The 20,557-nt window shown below is 37.0% G+C and overlaps 2 protein-coding genes across 2 annotated transcripts in view; both read right to left on the reverse strand.

Moving 5' to 3' along the window:
* LOC142318205 (uncharacterized) overlaps nucleotides 1-20,557 on the reverse strand; it is a 75,596-nt gene that overhangs the window by 34,326 nt on the left and 20,713 nt on the right. The window contains exon 3 of the mRNA XM_075354766.1: nucleotides 518-712. The gene's annotated coding sequence lies outside the window, so the exon portion shown is untranslated. The remainder of the gene's footprint in view (nucleotides 1-517; nucleotides 713-20,557) is intronic.
* On the reverse strand, nucleotides 512-2,422 carry LOC142317688 (uncharacterized). The gene is made up of 2 exons (XM_075354238.1): nucleotides 2,198-2,422; nucleotides 512-712 (listed from the first exon to the last, which is right to left on the reverse strand). Exons 1-2 carry the CDS (start codon nucleotides 2,420-2,422, stop codon nucleotides 512-514), a joined length of 426 nt encoding a protein of 141 aa, XP_075210353.1.

Here is a 20,557-nt window from a genome sequence, read left to right on the forward strand (position 1 = left end):
TAAAAAGCTCTGAAACAAATATGATGGTTTAGTGAAGCAGATCAAACATATAAAATTGCCTATTTTATAGTAAACCAAACATTTTTATTTTATCTATCAAACATTTTATCAGTACTAGTGTACTGATGGATCTGAAGAAAAATGGATCTAGTAAGAAGTATAATGTTTAAAGTACCTTGGGGAAAGATACGCTGATAAACAGCAACCACATCATATAATTCAAGGTGAAATGCTGAAAAAATATAAGCTCAAACATTTCTTGGAGCAGTCTAATGAGGTCCGAACACAAAGAAGTTATCAAGCTCATAACTAAGAATAAATTCATGGATTCATTGAGGTTGCATTCTAATATGACATGTTAGACAGTTATACAGGATATATGGTAATGATGAATTCTAGTGGCTTAAACAATGTTTAACAAACCAGTACCTACATCATCCTTGGTTAAACAAATCCAGATCCAGCAATTTTTATGTTATGTGTAGGGTAGAGAACTAATCAATTTACCCACTCATACCTCTGAGAAACGAAGTGTACTAGTCAGTTTCTTTGAGCTGTCTTTCTGTAGGCTTAAGGTTGCTTTTGCTTCATCTCTGACTTTCTTTTTTAAATCTTCTTCTTCTTGTCTTGCTTGAAGAAATCGTCTTCTTCTATCATTTTCAAGGTTTTTGGCTCGTTCTTTTCTTTGTTCAAGTCTTCTTCTTCTTAAATTCTGAAAAATTAAATTAATGTGAAAAGTAAACTTAAACCCATAAACTATAGTACCCAAATGACTAAAACTTATTAATAAAATTTATACTATCATTTAACAAAAATATAATTATTTCATCATACTTAATATTTATTTTTGTGCGCTTGTGTGCATGTGCATTTCAGGTCATTGAAAAGTGTATTGTGCATCAGCTGAGTGTTCATAGAGAATACTGTAGGAATCAATTTGTAAATGTGTATCAAGTCTTTTATCTGTTGCAAGACAGACAGAGAGAGAGAGAGAGAGAGAGAGAGAGAGAGAGAGAGAGAGAGAGAGAGAGAGAGAGAGAGAGAGAGAGAGAGAGAGAGAGAGAGAGAGAGAGAGAGAGAGAGAGAGAGAGAGAGAGAGAGAGAGAGAGAGAGAGAGAGAGAGAGAGAGAGAGAGAGAGAGAGAGAGAGAGAGAGAGAGAGAGAGAGAGAGAGAGAGAGAGAGAGAGAGAGAGAGAGAGAGAGAGAGAGAGAGAGAGAGAGAGAGAGAGAGAGAGAGAGAGAGAGAGAGAGAGAGAGAGAGAGAGAGAGAGAGAGAGAGAGAGAGAGAGAGAGAGAGAGAGAGAGAGAGAGAGAGAGAGAGAGAGAGAGAGAGAGAGAGAGAGAGAGAGAGAGAGAGAGAGTTGTTTAGGAAGAAAAACTATCTAGAAAACGGAGACAGTGTCTCGTAATGGGATTTCATTCTTTCTGCTGTCTGTCTTGTGTACAGTCTATTGCCTATCAATCTGAACAGGAAAGGGTTCTTGTTGTCTGAACAGGAAAGGGTTCATAATCTTATACATAAGATTATGTCAATGACCTGGCTGACTTATCCAGCAAAAATTTCCCTCCAGATGATGAATAATTCTCTTAATACAATTTTTAATTGCATTATTATTGGTATGTTACAAGATTTTAATAATTAATCCATGAAAAACAACAATGATGCCTTTTTGATATGAAAACCAGAATAGTATTGCTGGATGATAAAATATTGAATTTAGGGTGAGGTTAAATATTTACTTTTTGGTTATCCTGGGTGAGAAACTCATTAGGAATAACTATCTGAATAAAATCATCAAAAAAGCCTGATGATCTGTTAATGATTTGTAGAAATTTACTTGATCAAAAGTGGAAATTAACATCTCTTGAATGTTGGAGCCTGTATGAATTAATGAAGGTGCAGATAAAAAAAATCCAATGTATACTCAACGTGCAATTTAAATTTTATTAGAATACATTTTAATGAGTTAATATGAAGGATAAATTTATAAAAAAAAAGAGATTTATATTCTATTCATAACAAACATTCATTAGCAATAAAATTAAGTTAGGTAAAACAAATAAGTTACTCATTTAAAATTGTTTGAATGAATAAAATAATATTTTTACATTCTAATTAATATAATATTCTAATTATTTTTATGACAAATGAAAAATGCAATGCAGATTATAAAATAAATGACTAGCAAAAGCATACAATAACAGTATTGTCCCATGTTTTTGCCATTTCTTTTGAAAGATGCTTTCTTCTTTCATCTTTTATTATTTTTTCTTCTGCTGTTTCTAATAATTTCTGTCCCTTTTCTAAATAACTTCCTAACTTCAACCATTCTGATTCTGACATAAGCAAAGCATGTTTCCTTTCTGAATATCTATCATTAGAATTGCTTTCATTATCATCCAAAATATATACATTTTTCATTTCAGTAAAAAATAAATTAAAACACAAACTTCAACTTTCTATACTGAAAACGTATTTATTGTTAATTTGAACTTTTAGGTTATGTTCCAATATTTATTTATTAAACAATTTTTTAACATATTATTAATTTCACTTGAAGGAACAAAGTCTTATAACCTACTGTACATCAGCTGATAGCACAAAACAAAACACCATGGCAACCTTTTGGTATTGGTAGCTAGGTAACAGAGAAACAGCAAAAATTCTCATTTTGTGAATTTTTAAAATAACCATCTTTAGATTTATCTAATTATAAAAGAACAAAAAAGATTAATATTTAAAGACATTTAATCAATAAAATATTTCTAGACTCATAACATCCCTTAACAAATATTCACAATTTCACTGTATGCTAACAGTATACAAGCACAAGTAAAATTAAGAACTCTTGCTTGCTTAAAAACTAATTATGGTATCCACATATTATACAGAAATGTGGGTATATTCACAAGCATAGATATGAGTTTTTTTTTTTTAAGACTATACTAAGTAATAAACTCTACAGATCCTCTAAAATTTAAATACAAAATACTTTAAATATAGCAAATCAAAGTCTAACTAGGATTGCCTTCTCAAAGGACAACATTCACAAATATGCAGCCCAACTTCTAACAGGCTCAGTTCTTTAATCTGGTTGCATAGAATTTCTTATCAACTTTAAACTTATAAATTAATTAGATATGATGTATTTTCCAAATGATTCCATTCATAAAGAAGTTGAAATAAAAGTGGATTGGTAAAAATCATTTTAGTGAAAAGTAAATTACCATATTAATTAAATATGCCAATAATATTGTCAGAAAAAACAAATTAAAAAAAATAGATTAGATTATCTATAAGGATTACCTTATAAAAGACCTTTATGAGAGCTAAGCAGAACATTCCAGGATACTTGAGATGTGGTTTATTGATTACTACAAACATCTCTTCTATTATCGACTTCTAATTGCATTTTAACTAATTTACAAGTAAACTGAAATTAGTGATTGATCTATATATGCTCTCACTTAACAATGATTTATTTTTTTATGTCTTGATTATTAATTGTAATTATGAAATTAATTAGTAAACTTATAATTACAGATAATGTTAAGTAATATAAATTCAAAAAAAGAATGACTTATACCTATTGGTATCATAAAAAAAACTGATGACAACTTGCCAATCAGAATAAATGTTAAGTATGTTGAGTTTTTTAAGTTTAAATTAGATAAAAATTAATTAGGTATTATGGAATATATTTCATATACTTATAAGATGCTATTAATTAGTTATTAACAATCCCCACCCACCTGTTATATTGAGAGAATCATGATACTATCCTGTGTAACAAAATGTTATTTTATTCATAAAATTCTAAACCAATAAAAACCACTTAAAATACCACTTTCTTCCACCACTTAAAATACTGACATATAATTTCAAGTAAATAGTTTTAAATATTAATGTAATTAAAAAGTACACCTGTAGATGATAATGAAAGGACTATTACAATTTTTATTTAATTTCATTTGACTGACTATTCTTCATATAACAAGCAAAGTCTTAAAATGTCTATAATTTCTCTCCTTTCTTATTGATTGGTCAATTAACTTTATGCTTCTCCCATGTTTTTTATTCTATGCTTATTTTAAAAAAAAATAAAAAGAGTGTGGAAAAATGTTTCCCTGAAAAATATAGCTGTGGTTTTCCATTGTGCAGTAGTTAAAGCCTAAATTACCTCTGTTATTCAGCCATTTCAAACATTAATTAACACCTAAAACTGCTGAAAGAGCTGCAGCTTCCTTTAGGAATTATTCCTTTGCCTGCCCTCTCCAGAGAAAAATTTATTATTGTAATTATGTTTTTTCAAAAGCATCCTAGCTTCTGAATGAGAAAGTCAGTTCTTTTACAGATGGGTAAATACTCACCACCAAATGTGATAAACTACATGTCTACATTGATAAGAACATTGCTGTCATTATGTTTACACTAAAAAGAGATTGTCTTATAAAATTGGTACTGTATCTTTATGCCATGTATGCAACTGAATTATAACGTAATCTTTATTACATACCAAAAACTATCAAAATTACTGCCATAAGTATGTAAACACTATCTTAGTCATGTAAAGTTGATTTATATGCCATACTACTATGTTATTTTTATTTACTTTATTTCATGATTAGCAAATTATATGTTTACATTATTTCATTATAATAATAATAATAATAATAATAATAATAATAATAATAATAATAATAATAATAATAATAATAATAATAATAATAATAATAATAATAATAATAATAATAATAATAATAATAATAATAATAATCAATGTTCATGAATTTTCCTGAACAAACTCACGTGGCAGAGGGTGCACGTAAACACCCTCGTTTAGAAACCGCCGATTCGCCACAAGCGAAGCGGAAAAAAAGTAAAGAGAGTGATAGAATTAGAAAAGATGCTGATAAAATCAGTAAAGATTTGAGAAAAGCTTTGTTTGGTAATAATGTTCCCAAACCAAGATTTTTGGTCATTACAAAAGAGAATGGTAACTTCCAAAAGGTAAGTCCATTCTTAATTGCTAGAGAGATTACAAATTGTGCTGGTGGTCCTGTCAAGGATATCCGTAAGACGTTTAACGGATTACATGTCGAAACTATAAACGACATGCAAAGTCAGAAAGTCCAGGCGTTGAAGAGGATCGGCGAATTTGCGGTTACTGTTCAACCGCATAGTACACTCAATTCATCTAGAGGAGTTGTTGTTTGCCGTGATCTTCTTAACTGTACTGAAGAAGAAATAGTGCAGGAAATGTCTAGCCAGGGAGTGACACATTGTCGCAGACTTTCTATGAGACGAAACGGTGAGATTCTTCCTTCGGCCTCTCATGTATTGACATTCAATAGGCCAAGTCTTCCTGAAAAGGTACGAGCTGGCATCCATCGGCTTGATGTACGGGCATTTATTCCACAGCCGATGAGATGTTTTAGATGTCAACGTTTCGGACACACTGCCGCTAGATGTGAAGCGCAGGAAATTTGTATATGCGGATCGAAGATACATGAGGGTGATCCATGTAAAGACCCTCCAGTCTGCATTAATTGTAAAGGGCACCATAACTGTCGATCCAGGAACTGCCCAGTATACAAATCAGAAACAGCCATTCAGGAGGTTAAAACGCTTCAAAAAGTCAGCTACCCTGAAGCGAAGAAGATTGTAAACCTACGTACACCTAGACCATCGACTTCATACGCAGAAGCAGCTGCTGCTCCCCCCACACCTAAAATCAACGTGGAGCAGTTGCTTAATACGATGGCGCCAAGTCTCGCGACAATAATAGAAAGAATCATTGATTCCAAGATCGAGTCTACTCAACAGATACAACAAAGTAAACATGAGAAGGCTCAATCCCGGACTGACGTCGCCGACAGAAGACCCGCACCAGCGCAGTTTAAAAAACCGGCAAAATCCTCGATTATAACTCCAGCAATAGACGTAATGAAGAAAAATCTTGATCTATCCAACAAAGATCTAAAGATCACCCCGACGACGAGTCATATAGCTAAGGATACTGTGACAAGAGTACAGGAAAAATCTGCGTCAACCAAAATGGAGGTGCAAGTAACTATCGAAAAAGCACCAGACACAGACGATATTAAAACCGTACCTACAGAGGCCCCAAAAGCTCAGAGAACAACTGTGGCGAGAGCATCTGTATCAGCCGGCCCAAGCACAGCCTTAGATATCGAATCGAGTTCATCAGCCGCCGAAAGTGCATCGGTTGCAAGTTTAGACTCAATTGCAACGATGCTCACAGCACCATTGAAGCTTTCATCGCCTGATGTAAGCCGGCGAACGTCACTGGCGTCAGAAAGAGAAGACGAAGCCATGTCCGAAGCCTCAGACACTCTGTCGTCGGAAGTTGAGGCCGTTCGCAGGATGGAGAAGCGGTGTAAAAAAGGTTGGCCGAAAGGAAAGCCTAGGCGGTAATTTGTGGATTCGAGTTAGGAGAACATAAATTTTTGAACATTTTTGATTCAAAGAAATGTGAATAATTGAACCTTTTTTTTTATTTTTTTTTGAAGTGGGATGGGGCTAATGACCAAAGTAGTCGATGCCCCTAAAAACCTCAAAAAAAAAAAAAAAAAAAAAAAAATAATAATAATAATAATAATAATAATAATAATAATAATAATAATAATAATAATAATAATAATAATAATAATAATAATAATAATAATAATAATAATAATAATAATAATAATAATAATAATAATAATAATAATAATAATAATAATAATAATAATAATAATAATAATAATAATAATAATAATAATAATAATAATAATAATAATAATAATAATAATAATAATAATAATAATAATAATAATAATAATAATAATAATAATAATAATAATAATAATAATAATAATAATAATAATAATAATAATAATAATAATAATAATAATAATAATAATAATAATAATAATAATAATAATAATAATAATAATAATAATAATAATAATAATAATAATAATAATAATAATAATAATAATAATAATAATAATAATAATAATAATAATAATAATAATAATAATAATAATAATAATAATAATAATAATAATAATAATAATAATAATAATAATAATAATAATAATAATAATAATAATAATAATAATAATAATAATAATAATAATAATAATAATAATAATAATAATAATAATAATAATAATAATAATAATAATAATAATAATAATAATGCCCTGAGGTAGATAATCCCCACGTCCGGAACACAACATCTATGTTCCACGTCCAGGGCGGCAACAGCTGTACCTTTGTACATCACATATAGCTGGCTAACGGGGTTCCGAGTAAATTCCTCGGTTATGCATTGTTGAGTTTGACCTGGTTCCATCTTCAGGTCAGTAAACGGACTGGATGTAAACGGACTGGATTTTTGGCTACCTGCAGGAAATGGAGTAACATATGATTTTGGAAATTGATTCATACCATTCTTAGAGCTGGCGATGTGGCGGCCAGGGTCAATGTTATTGCAGGTGTAACGGAGACCCTTCCGTTGTCCACATGCCCCCTGCGATGGCAAGCATGTAGTTAAGGTGCCCATGTTCGGAGCATGGGAGCCCTGAAAGCTTCGGTGTGTAGGGGCCTGGAGTCAGTGCAGAGACTGCGCATCCGCTCTCTGCCAGGACATATGCCGGTTCCACCGGAGTACCGGATAGGACCTCCAAGGTTAGTAGCCCTGGAGTGGGGGTGTACCCCGGCGGCTAGCCTTGCTACAGAAGGGATCCACTGTTCATGAATTTTTCTGAACAAATTAACGTGGCAGAGGGTGCACGTAAACACCCTCGTTTAGAAACCGCCGATTCGCCACAAGCGAAGCGGAAAAAAAGTAAAGAGAGTGATAGAATTAGAAAAGATGCTGATAAAATCAGTAAAGATTTGAGAAAAGCTTTGTTTGGTAATAATCTTCCCAAACCAAGATTTTTGGTCATTACAAAAGAGAATGGTAACTTCCAAAAGGTAAGTCCATTCTTAATTGCTAGAGAGATTACAAATTGTGCTGGTGGTCCTGTCAAGGATATCCGTAAGACGTTTAACGGATTACATGTCGAAACTATAAACGACATGCAAAGTCAGAAAGTCCAGGCGTTGAAGAAGATCGGTGAATTTGCGGTTACTGTCCAACCGCATAGTACACTTAATTCATCTAGAGGAGTTGTTGTTTGCCGTGATCTTCTTAACTGTACTGAAGAAGAAATAGTGCAGGAAATGTCTAGCGAGGGAGTGACACATTGTCGCAGACTTTCTATGAGACGAAACGGTGAGATTCTTCCTTCGGCCTCTCATGTATTGACATTCAATAGGCCAAGTCTTCCTGAAAAGGTACGAGCTGGCATCCATCGGCTTGATGTACGGGCATTTATTCCGCAGCCGATGAGATGTTTTAGATGTCAACGTTTCGGACACACTGCCGCTAGATGTGAAGCGCAGGAAATTTGTATATGCGGATCGAAGATACATGAGGGTGATCCATGTAAAGACCCTCCAGTCTGCATTAATTGTAAAGGGCACCATAACTGTCGATCCAGGAACTGCCCAGTATACAAATCAGAAACAGCCATTCAGGAGGTTAAAACGCTTCAAAAAGTCAGCTATCCTGAAGCGAAGAAGATTGTAAACCTACGTACACCTAGACCATCGACTTCATACGCAGAAGCAGCTGCTGCTCCCCCCATACCTAAAATCAACGTGGAGCAGTTGCTTAATACGATGGCGCCAAGTCTCGCGACAATAATAGAAAGAATCATTGATTCCAAGATCGAGTCGACTCATCAGATACAACAAAGTAAACATGAGAAGGCTCAATCCCGGACTGACGTCGCCGACAGAAGACCCGTACCAGCGCAGTTTAAAAAACCGGCAAAATCCTCGATTATAACTCCAGCAATAGACGTAATGAAGAAAAATCTTGATTTATCCGAGAAAGATCTAAAGATCACCCCGATGACGAGTCATATAGCTAAGGATACTGTGACAAGAGTACAGGAAAAATCTGCGTCAACCAAAATGGAGGTGCAAGTAACTATCGAGAAAGCACCAGACACAGACGATATTAAAACCGTACCTACAGAGGCCCCAAAAGCTCAGAGAACAACTGTGGCGAGAGCACCTGTATCAGCCGGCCCAAGCACAGCCTTAGACATTGAATCGAGTTCATCAGCCGCCGAAAGTGCATCGGTTGCAAGTTTAGACTCAATTGCAACGATGCTCACAGCACCATTGAAGCTTTCATCACCAGATGTAAGCCGGCGAACGTCATTGGCGTCAGAAAGAGAAGACGATGCCATGTCCGAAGCCTCAGACACTCTGTCGTCGGAAGTTGAGGCCGTTCGCAGAATGGAAAAGCGGTGTAAAAAAGGTTGGCCGAAAGGAAAGCCTAGGAAGTAGTATAACTGGATCAGAAATTATAAGGAAAAGCAAAATTTTGATCATTTTGTGAAATTTTGAACCTTTTTTTTTATTATTTTTTTTTTTTTGAAGTGGGATGGGGCTAATGACCAAAGTAGTCGATGCCCCTAAAAACCTCAAAAAAAAAAAAAAAAAAAAAAAAAAAAAAAATAATAATAATAATAATAATAATAATAATAATAATAATAATAATAATAATAATAATAATAATAATAATAATAATAATAATAATAATAATAATAATAATAATAATAATGCCCTGAGGTAGATATTCCCCACGTCCGGAACACAACATCTACGTTCCACGTCCAGGGCGGTAACAGCTGTACTCAAGTACATTACATATAGCTGGCTAACGGGGTTCCGAGTGTTGTTTCTCGGATATACTTTTTTCGGTCGATTTACATCTATAGGCCGAATTACAGGACTGGACTTTACGGCCACCTGCAGATATGACATTATTAACGATTACGGAAATGGATTAATACCGCCGTTAGAGCTGGCGATGTGGCGGCCACGGTCAAAGTTATTTGCAGGTGTAACGGAGACCTTTCGTCGTCCACATGCCCCCTGCGATGGCAAGCATGTAGTTAAGGTGCCCATGTTCGGAGCATGGGAGCCCTGAAAGCTTCGGTGTGTAGGGGCCTGGAGTCAGTGCAGAGACTGCGCATCCGCTCTCTGCCAGGACATATGCCGGTTCCACCGGAGTACCGGAACGGACCTCCAGGGTTGGTAGCCCTGGAGTGGGGGTGTACCCCGGCGGCTAGCCTTACTACAGAAGGGATTACTTGTTCATGAATTTTCCTGAACAAACCAACGTGGCAGAGGGTGCACGTAAACACCCTCGTTTAGAGCCGGCTGTTTCGCCTGAAGCGAAACGCCGAAAGAGTACGGAGAGTAAGAAGATAGAAATTGAGGCTAGAAAAAGCTTACAAAAGGCTTTTTTTAAAAGTAGTAATGTACCGAAACCTAAATATTTGGTAATTACAAAGGAGGATGGAAATTTCTCGAGGGTGAGTCCTTTTCTCATCGCTCGAGAAATAAACAAATGTGCTGGAGGCCCTGTAAGGGAAATACGGAAAACTTTTACGGGACTTCATGTAGAGACTGTTAATGATATACAGTCTCAGAAGATTTTAGGGCTGAAGAAAATTGGAGAGCTAGCGGTTCGCGTTGATCCCCACGGCACGCTCAACACCTCAAGGGGTGTTGTGGTCTGTCGGGATCTTTTAAACTGTTCGGAGCAAGAGATTGTAGAGGAGCTGGCAGCACAAGGAGTAATAGAGTGCCGTCGGTTGAACATGAGAAGGAACGGTGAGGTCTTACCCTCGGCTTCTCATGTCCTTACTTTCAACCGGCCTACTTTGCCAGAAAAGATAAGAGCGGGGATTCACCGTTTGGATGTGCGGGCATTTGTCCCACAGCCGATGAGGTGCTTCAAGTGCCAACGCTTTGGCCACACCGCTGTTAGATGCGAAAGACCGCAAATATGCGTGTGCGGTGAAGAGGTGCATGAGGGAGAGCCATGTAAAGAGCCTCCTACATGTATAAACTGCAAAGGAGCGCATTCTTGTAGATCAAGGAATTGTCCTGTCTACAAAGATGAGGTAGCTGTGCAGGAAGTAAAAACCCTGCAAAAAGTCAGCTACTTCGATGCAAAGAAAATAGTTAACGCCCGTAAGCCTAGAGCAGCAACATCTTATGCTCAGGCTGCGGCTACTGTTCCTGCTCCTGCTCCGATTGCTGTGGATGAGGTACAAATTATAAATAAACTTGCTCCCACTTTGGCTAACATGATTGAGAGGATCATCGAAAACAAGATGAAACCTCTTGGCAATAAAGAACTTGTTAAGCCAAAGATAGTGATACAGCCTGCTGAAGATAAGTCGATAAAAGTGAAAGTTGCTCCTCCAGAAAAGAAAACGGACAACAAACCTGAATGTCAAGTCCGTCTCAGCGAGATCCTCGATGAAAAGAAAAAGGCGATACCTACAGAGTCTGTTATGGAGGCTCCCAAGCCTCCTGTAACTGAAGTGGCCTCTAAGCCTCAGAGGCCACAAAAAATCACACAGGGGGGGCGAGTGTCCCCCCTCCCACAGGCGGTGACCGGTGCGACCCCCGTGTTGGGGAGCGGGCAGGTTGTCGCCTCTCAATCGGCGCCTGAAACCGGCGCCGATCCATGCCCGTCGTCGTCGGCGGCTTCGGTGGTCTCCGATACGGAGACCGGAAGCCTTACAGGCGACGACCTTCTCCGCGAACACGATGCTGTTCGCAGGATGGAGAAGAAAAGGAAAAAAGGATGGCCGAAAGGAAAACCCAGGCAATAATTTAATTAAAAACTAAAAATTAGCGAGTCGATTGTACAATGGAACATCAATGGATGTTTTTCAAACATCCATGAGCTCCAACGCTTGGTACATGACGTAGACCCGATTTGTATATGTCTGCAAGAAACGCATTTCCGCCGAAATGAATATTTTAAAATAAAAGGATTCGATATATTTCGGCGAGATCAACCGCCAAATGTAAGAGTTAGAGGTGGAGTAGCTATATTAACATCGACTAGAGCTACCACCGAAGCGGTTGTTCTAAACACCAACCTACAAGCGGTCGCCGTTAGAATGAAGCGACCGCTTAAGATCACTGTGTGCAGCATATACTTACCGAATTACGATTGGAATAAGGATGACATAGAAAGATTAATTTCTGAGCTTCCCCCACCTGTTTTACTGGTGGGTGATTTTAACGCTCATAATTCTCTCTGGGGATCGGATCGAGTAGATCCCCGTGGAAGAGAACTGGAAGGGTTCCTGATGAATTCTGAACTTATTATTTTAAATGACGGATCAGGAACCTTTTTCAATGCCAGAGATGGATCGACGTCCTGTATAGATCTTGCACTTATAAGCGGATCGATAGCACCGAGGTACAGCTTCCATGTTATAGACGATCTGCATGGAAGCGATCATTTCCCGGTGCAAATTGTAACTGATGTTACTAGAACAATATATCCCATCCCTAAAAGATGGTTATTTGAAAAGGCAGACTGGACGAGCTTCACAGCTAGAACGATGCTCCCAGAAACAACCGGAGTTATCGGAGACGATGTCGACGCCATAACAAATGCAATAATCGAGTCGGCATCGAGATATATTCCCAAAACATCTGGGAAACTTACAAAGAAACCCGTTCCATGGTGGAACGATGAAATAAGTGAAGCTATAAAAAGAAAGAAAAGGGCGTATAATGCCTTTAAGAAGCGTCCTAGTATAGAAAATCTTGTTGCCTTTAAGAAATACAGGGCGTATGCAAAACGTCTTATGAAAGATTCAAAGAAACGATCCTGGCAGCAATACGTGTCATCCATCGACAAAACCACTACTGCAGCAGATGTTTGGAGGAAAGTGAAGGCGATTTGTGGGCGTAATGATTTTGCTCCCATAACTAGCCTTCAAGATGAAGATGAAATAAAAGATACTCCATATGAAATTGCAGAGCTCTTATCCAATCATTTCGAAAAGGCCAGCAAAACGGCCAACTACGAGGAAGGTTTTCGAACCAAAAAAGAAGAACGCGAAGGTCTACTAAATTTTGGAACTGAGTATAATTACTCATATAATGTACCATTTAAAATGGAAGATTTCACGAAAGCGTTGGAAAAATCTGGTACCACAGCTGCTGGTCCGGATGAAATCCACTACAATATGATCAGGCAGCTGAATACCACTGCAAAGTGTAGATTATTAGAACTTTATAATAAAATATGGCGGGATGGAACGTACCCGCAGCAGTGGAAAAAAGCTTATGTTGTTCCAGTACCTAAGAAAAATAAAAATTTAACAGACCCCAATAGCTACCGTCCTATTTCTTTGACGTGTGCTATGGGAAAAATATTGGAAAAAATGATTAATAATCGACTCGTCTGGGTTTTGGAAAAAGAAAACCTGATATCACCGTATCAAGCAGGTTTTCGACAATACCATTCTACCACTGATCAAATGATCAGCTTAGAGGACATTATATATAACAGCTTTATTACAAGGAAACATTGTGTCGGAGTCTTCTTTGATCTTCAGAAGGCTTTCGATATGACCTGGCGTCATGGTATAATGCTCCAGTTACATGAATGGGGCATTCGTGGCAATTTGCCTATACTGCTAAGCAACTACATGAATGACCGTACCTTCCAAGTACGCGTCAACAACGAATATTCACGTGAAAGAATCATGGAAAATGGCATACCGCAAGGTTCGCCGTTGAGCGGTACCTTGTTTACCATTGCCATTAATAAATTGATATTAGCCATTCCAGTAGAAATCAGCAAAAGCGTCTATGTTGATGATCTGGCAATCATATATGCCAGCAACAAGACTGCTATAGTGAGGTACAAATTGCAACGAGCGATCAATGCTCTAAATGAAGTTGCAAGGAATACAGGATTCCAATTCTCACCAGAAAAAAAATGCTTTGTACACTTTTGTAGGAAGAGAATTCCTTATCAAAGTCCTGCTCTGACAATTGATGATAATCCAATACAGTATAAAGACAGCGTAAGGTATTTAGGACTAGTATTGGATAAATCCCTCACATGGGGATTACATATACAGGACTTGAGTGATAGATGCAAAAGAGCCGTAAACATTATAAAATGTTTATCGAACCTAAATTGGGGCTCAGAAAAAGAGACATTATTGAGATTGTATAAAGCATTGGTTCAATCTAAACTAGACTACGGATGTATCGTATATTCATCCGCTAGAAAGTCGCACTTAAGAAAGTTAGACGTAGTTCATAATAGCGGAATAAGATACGCAACAGGTGCTTTCCGCACAAGTCCGGCGGCTAGTCTGATGTCTGAAGCCGGAATAATGCCACTACATTATAGAAGAGAGATCCTCTTGTTAAGATATGCAGCAAATATATGGGCTTTCCCTGCCCATATAAATAATAAATTGTTTATGAATCATCCCATGGCTGCATTATACGAACGTCGTGCTACCTATTCCAGACCAGCCGGAATTAGGTACCACGAATTAAGAAGAAAATATGAAATTGCTATACCAGAGACACTAGCAATTTCTACTAGAGAAATTCCGCCATGGCTCTTGCCAGCGGTAAATACAAGTTTGAATCTCTCTCAAGGAGAAATAAAAAAGAAACCAGCAATGATCATCCAGCAAGAATTTTTAGCAACCGTCAGTAGTTACGAAGAACATATTAGAATTTATACTGACGGATCTAAAACCGAACATGGTGTTGGATGCTCGATATATGTAAATGAAGAAGCCCACTCTTGGAGACTGCCAGATGTGGCCAGTGTCTACACGGCAGAACTCACTGCAATTCAGCAAGCTCTTCGCTACACTGAACACTATTGCGAAGAGAGAGTGCTAATATGTTCCGACTCATTAAGTGCACTCGTCGCAATTCGGAACAAGAACATTAAGGATGTCCTAATTGCAAACATCCTGTCCATTTTATACGTTCTAAAACAACGAGGACAGCGATGCGTATTTGTATGGACTCCAGGGCATGCTGGTATTACAGGTAATGAAATCGCAGACGAAGCTGCCAGAAAGGCAACAGTCTGCGATGAATTGGATGCATTTCCTGTAAGAGTGGCAGATATTAAAAACCGTCTAACAAATATAGTAAGAAATAAGTGGAACGCTGAATGGAGGAGTTTAAATACAAAATTAAACTCAGTTAAAACTTCTCCTTATAAATGGAAAAGCGACTTTAAATTGACTCGCCGTGAACAAGTTGCGGTGACCAGACTTAGAATCGGTCACACGCGTTTAACAAATTTATATTTGTTAACCGGCGAAGTGAGGCCAATGTGCGGTGTTTGCAACAAAACACTGACAATCAAGCATCTAATAGAAGAGTGTACCATATATGAGGACCTCAGAAAGAGGTTCTGTTTTACAAATAATATTAGTGCTGATCTGGATAATGGAAATGAAGAAAATATAGTTGCATTTTTACACGCCAGTGGACTTCTTAAAAGTCTGTAAAATGGAAGTTTAAAGCTGTGAAAAAGATACTCTAAGCGGTAGTTATATATATATACATATAGAAGAAAGAGGAAAGATATGGTATTGAGAAGATTAATTATAATTTTAAGTTCATGGTCTTTTGAGAACCTATCTCAAATTTTAATATTGGGGCCCTTTACACCCCGTAAGTGTTTGTGATTGTCCTTGTCTTTCATGTTTTAATGTTTATTGTGAAGTTTGTGTTTTTAAATAAAATGTAAGGGCCCTTTACACCCTTACATATGACGATCCTGATGGAGATAATAATAATTTCTTTTAAAGAATGTGACGAGGGCTAATGACCTTAGCAGTCGATGCCCGTAAAAATTCAGATAAAAAAAAAAAAAAAAAATAATAATAATAAATAATAATAATAAATAATAATAATAATAAATAATAATAATAAATAATAATAATAATAATAATAATAATAATAAATAATAATAATAAATAATAATAATAATAAATAATAATAATAATAATAATAATAATAATAATAATAATAATAATAATAATAATAATAATAATAATAATAATAATAATAATAATAATAATAATAATAATCATAATAATAATAATAATAATAATAATAATAATAATAATAATAATAATAATAAATAATAATAATAATAATAAATAATAATAATAATAATAAATAATAATAATAAATAATAATAATAATAATAATAATAATAATAATAATAATAATAATAATAAATAATAATAATAAATAATAATAATAAATAATAATAATAATAATAATAATAATAATAAATAATAATAATAATAATAATAATAATAATAATAATAATAATAATAATAATAATAATAATAATAATAATAATAATAATAATAATAATAATAATAATAATAATAATAATAATAATAATAATAATAATAATAATAATAATAATAATAATAATAATAATAATAATAATAATAATAATAATAATAATAATAATAATAATAATAATAATAATAATAATAATAATAATAATAATAATAATAATAATAATAATAATAATAATAATAATAATAATAATAATAATAATAATAATAATAATAATAATAATAATAATAATAATAATAATAATAATAATAATAATAATAATAATAATAATAATAATAATAATAATAATAATAATAATAATAATAATAATAATAATAATAATGCCCTGAGGTAGATATTCCCCACGTCCGGAACACAACATCTACGTTCCACGTCCAGGGCGGCAACAGCTGTACTCAAGTACATTACATATAGCTGGCTAACGGGGTTCCGAGTGTTGTTTCTCGGATATACTTTTTTCGGTCGATTTACATCTATAGGCCGAATTACAGGACTGGACTTTACGGCCACCTGCAGATATGACATTATTAACGATTACGGAAATGGATTAATTCCGCCGTTAGAGCTGGCGATGTGGCGGCCACGGTCAAAGTTATTTGCAGGTGTAACGGAGACCTTTCGTCGTCCACATGCCCCCTGCGATGGCAAGCATGTAGTTAAGGTGCCCATGTTCGGAGCATGGGAGCCCTGAAAGCTTCGGTGTGTAGGGGCCTGGAGTCAGTGCAGAGACTGCGCATCCGCTCTCTGCCAGGACATATGCCGGTTCCACCGGAGTACCGGAACGGACCTCCAGGGTTGGTAGCCCTGGAGTGGGGGTGTACCCCGGCGGCTAGCCTTACTACAGAAGGGATTACTTGTTCATGAATTTTCCTGAACAAACCAACGTGGCAGAGGGTGCACGTAAACACCCTCGTTTAGAACCAGCCGTTTCGCCTGAGGCAAAACGGAGGAAGAGTACGGAGAGTAAGAAGATAGAGATTGAGGCTAGAAAAAGCTTACAGAAGGCTTTTTTTAAAAGTAGTAATGTACCGAAACCTAAATATTTGGTCATTACAAAGGAGGATGGAAATTTCTCGAGGGTGAGTCCTTTTCTCATCGCTCGAGAGATAAACAAATGTGCTGGAGGCCCTGTAAAGGAAATACGGAAAACTTTTACGGGACTTCATGTAGAGACTGTTAATGATATACAGTCTCAGAAGATTTTAGGGCTGAAGAAAATTGGAGAGCTAGCGGTACGCGTTGATCCCCACGGCACGCTCAACACCTCAAGGGGTGTTGTGGTCTGTCGGGATCTTTTAAACTGTTCGGAGCAAGAGATTGTAGAGGAGCTGGCAGCACAAGGAGTAATAGAGTGCCGTCGGTTAAACATGAGAAGGAACGGTGAGGTCTTACCCTCGGCTTCTCATGTCCTTACTTTCAACCGGCCTACTTTGCCAGAAAAGATAAGAGCGGGGATTCACCGTTTGGATGTGCGGGCATTTGTCCCACAGCCGATGAGGTGCTTCAAGTGCCAACGCTTTGGCCACACCGCTCTTAGATGCGAAAGACCGCAAATATGCGTGTGCGGTGAAGAGGTGCATGAGGGAGAGCCATGTAAAGAGCCTCCTACATGCATAAACTGCAAAGGAGCGCATTCTTGTAGATCAAGGAATTGTCCTGTCTACAAAGATGAGGTAGCTGTGCAGGAAGTAAAAACCCTGCAAAAAGTCAGCTACTTCGATGCAAAAAAAATAGTTAACGCCCGTAAGCCTAGAGCAGCAACATCTTATGCTCAGGCTGCGGCTACTGTTCCTGCTCCTGCTCCGATTGCTGTAGATGAGGTACAAATTATAAATAAACTTGCTCCCACTTTGGCTAACATGATTGAGAGGATCATCGAAAACAAGATGAAACCTCTTGGCAATAAAGAACTTGTTAAGCCAAAGATAGTGATACAGCCTGCTGAAGATAAGTCGATAAAAGTGAAAGTTGCTCCTCCAGAAAAGAAAACGGACAATAAACCTGAATGTCAAGTCCGTCTCAGCGAGATCCTCGATGAAAAGAAAAAGGCGATACCTACAGAGTCTGTTATGGAGGCTCCCAAGCCTCCTGTAACTGAAGTGGCCTCTAAGCCTCAGAGGCCACAAAAAATCACACAGGGGGGGCGAGTGTCCCCCCTCCCACAGGCGGTGACCGGTGCGACCCCCGTGTTGGGGAGCGGGCAGGTTGTCGCCTCTCAATCGGCGCCTGAAACCGGCGCCGATCCATGCCCGTCGTCGTCGGCGGCTTCGGTGGTCTCCGATACGGAGACCGGAAGCCTTACAGGCGACGACCTTCTCCGCGAACACGATGCTGTTCGCAGGATGGAGAAGAAAAGGAAAAAGGGATGGCCGAAAGGAAAACCCAGGCAATAATTTAATTAAAAATTAAAAATTAGCGAGTCGATTGTACAATGGAACATCAATGGATGTTTTTCAAACATCCATGAGCTCCAACGCTTGGTACATGACGTAGACCCGATTTGTATATGTCTGCAAGAAACGCATTTCCGCCGAAATGAAAATTTTAAATTAAAAGGATTCCATATATTTCGGCGAGATCAACCGCCAAATGTAAGAGTTAGAGGTGGAGTAGCTATATTAACATCGACTAGAGCTACCACCGAAGCGGTTGTTCTAAACACCAACCTACAAGCGGTCGCCGTTAGAATGAAGCGACCGCTTAAGATCACTGTGTGCAGCATATACTTACCGAATTACGATTGGAATAAGGATGACATAGAAAGATTAATTTCCGAGCTTCCCCCACCTGTTTTACTGGTGGGTGATTTTAACGCTCATAATTCTCTCTGGGGATCGGATCGAGTAGATCCCCGTGGAAGAGAACTGGAAGGGTTCCTGATGAATTCTGATCTTATTATTTTAAATGACGGATCAGGAACCTTTTTCAATGCCAGAGATGGATCGACGTCCTGTATAGATCTTGCACTCATAAGCGGATCGATAGCACCGAGGTACAGCTTCCATGTTATAGACGATCTGCATGGAAGCGATCATTTCCCGGTGCAAATTGTAACTGATGTTACTAGAACAATATATCCCATCCCTAAAAGATGGTTATTTGAAAAGGCAGACTGGACGAGCTTCACAGCTAGAACGATGCTCCCAGAAACAACTGGAGTTATCGGAGACGATGTCGACGCCATAACAAATGCAATAATCGAGTCGGCATCGAGATATATTCCCAAAACATCTGGGAAACTTACAAAGAAACCCGTTCCATGGTGGAACGATGAAATAAGTGAAGCTATAAAAAGAAAGAAAAGGGCGTATAATGCCTTTAAGAAGCGTCCTAGTATAGAAAATCTTGTTGCCTTTAAGAAATACAGGGCGTATGCAAAACGTGTTATGATAGATTCGAAAAAACGATCCTGGCAGCAATACGTGTCATCCATTGACAAAACTACTACTGCATCAGATGTTTGGAGGAAAGTGAAGGCGATTTGTGGGCGTAATGATTTTACTCCCATAACTAGCCTTCAAGATGAAGATGAAATAAAAGATACTCCATATGAAATTGCAGAGCTGTTATCCAATCATTTCGAAAAGGCCAGCAAAACGGCCAACTACGAGGAAGGTTTTCGAACCAAAAAAGAAGAACACGAAGGTCTACTAAATTTTGGAACTGAGTATAATTACTCATATAATGTACCATTTAAAATGGAAGAATTCGCGAAGGCGTTGGAAAAATCAGGTAACACAGCTGCTGGTCCGGATGAAATCCACTATAATATGATCAGGCAGCTGAATACCACTGCAAAGTGTAGACTATTAGAACTTTATAATAAAATATGGCGGGATGGAACGTACCCGCAGCAGTGGAAAAAAGCTCATGTTGTTCCAGTACCAAAGAAAAATAAAAATTTAACAGACCCCAATAGCTACCGTCCTATTTCTTTGACGTGTGCTATGGGGAAAATATTGGAAAAAATGATTAATAATCGACTCGTCTGGGTTTTGGAAAAAGAAAACCTGATATCATCGTATCAAGCAGGTTTTCGACAATACCATTCTACCACTGATCAAATGATCAGCTTAGAGGACATTATATATAACAGCTTTATTACAAGGAAACATTGTGTCGGAGTCTTCTTTGATCTTCAGAAGGCTTTCGATATGACCTGGCGTCATGGTATAATGCTCCAGTTACATGAATGGGGCATTCGTGGCAATTTGCCTATACTGCTCAGCA

This window comes from Lycorma delicatula, chromosome 1 (assembly GCF_047948215.1).
Source record: "Lycorma delicatula isolate Av1 chromosome 1, ASM4794821v1, whole genome shotgun sequence".
In the NCBI taxonomy this organism is placed as follows: Eukaryota; Metazoa; Arthropoda; class Insecta; order Hemiptera; family Fulgoridae; genus Lycorma; species Lycorma delicatula.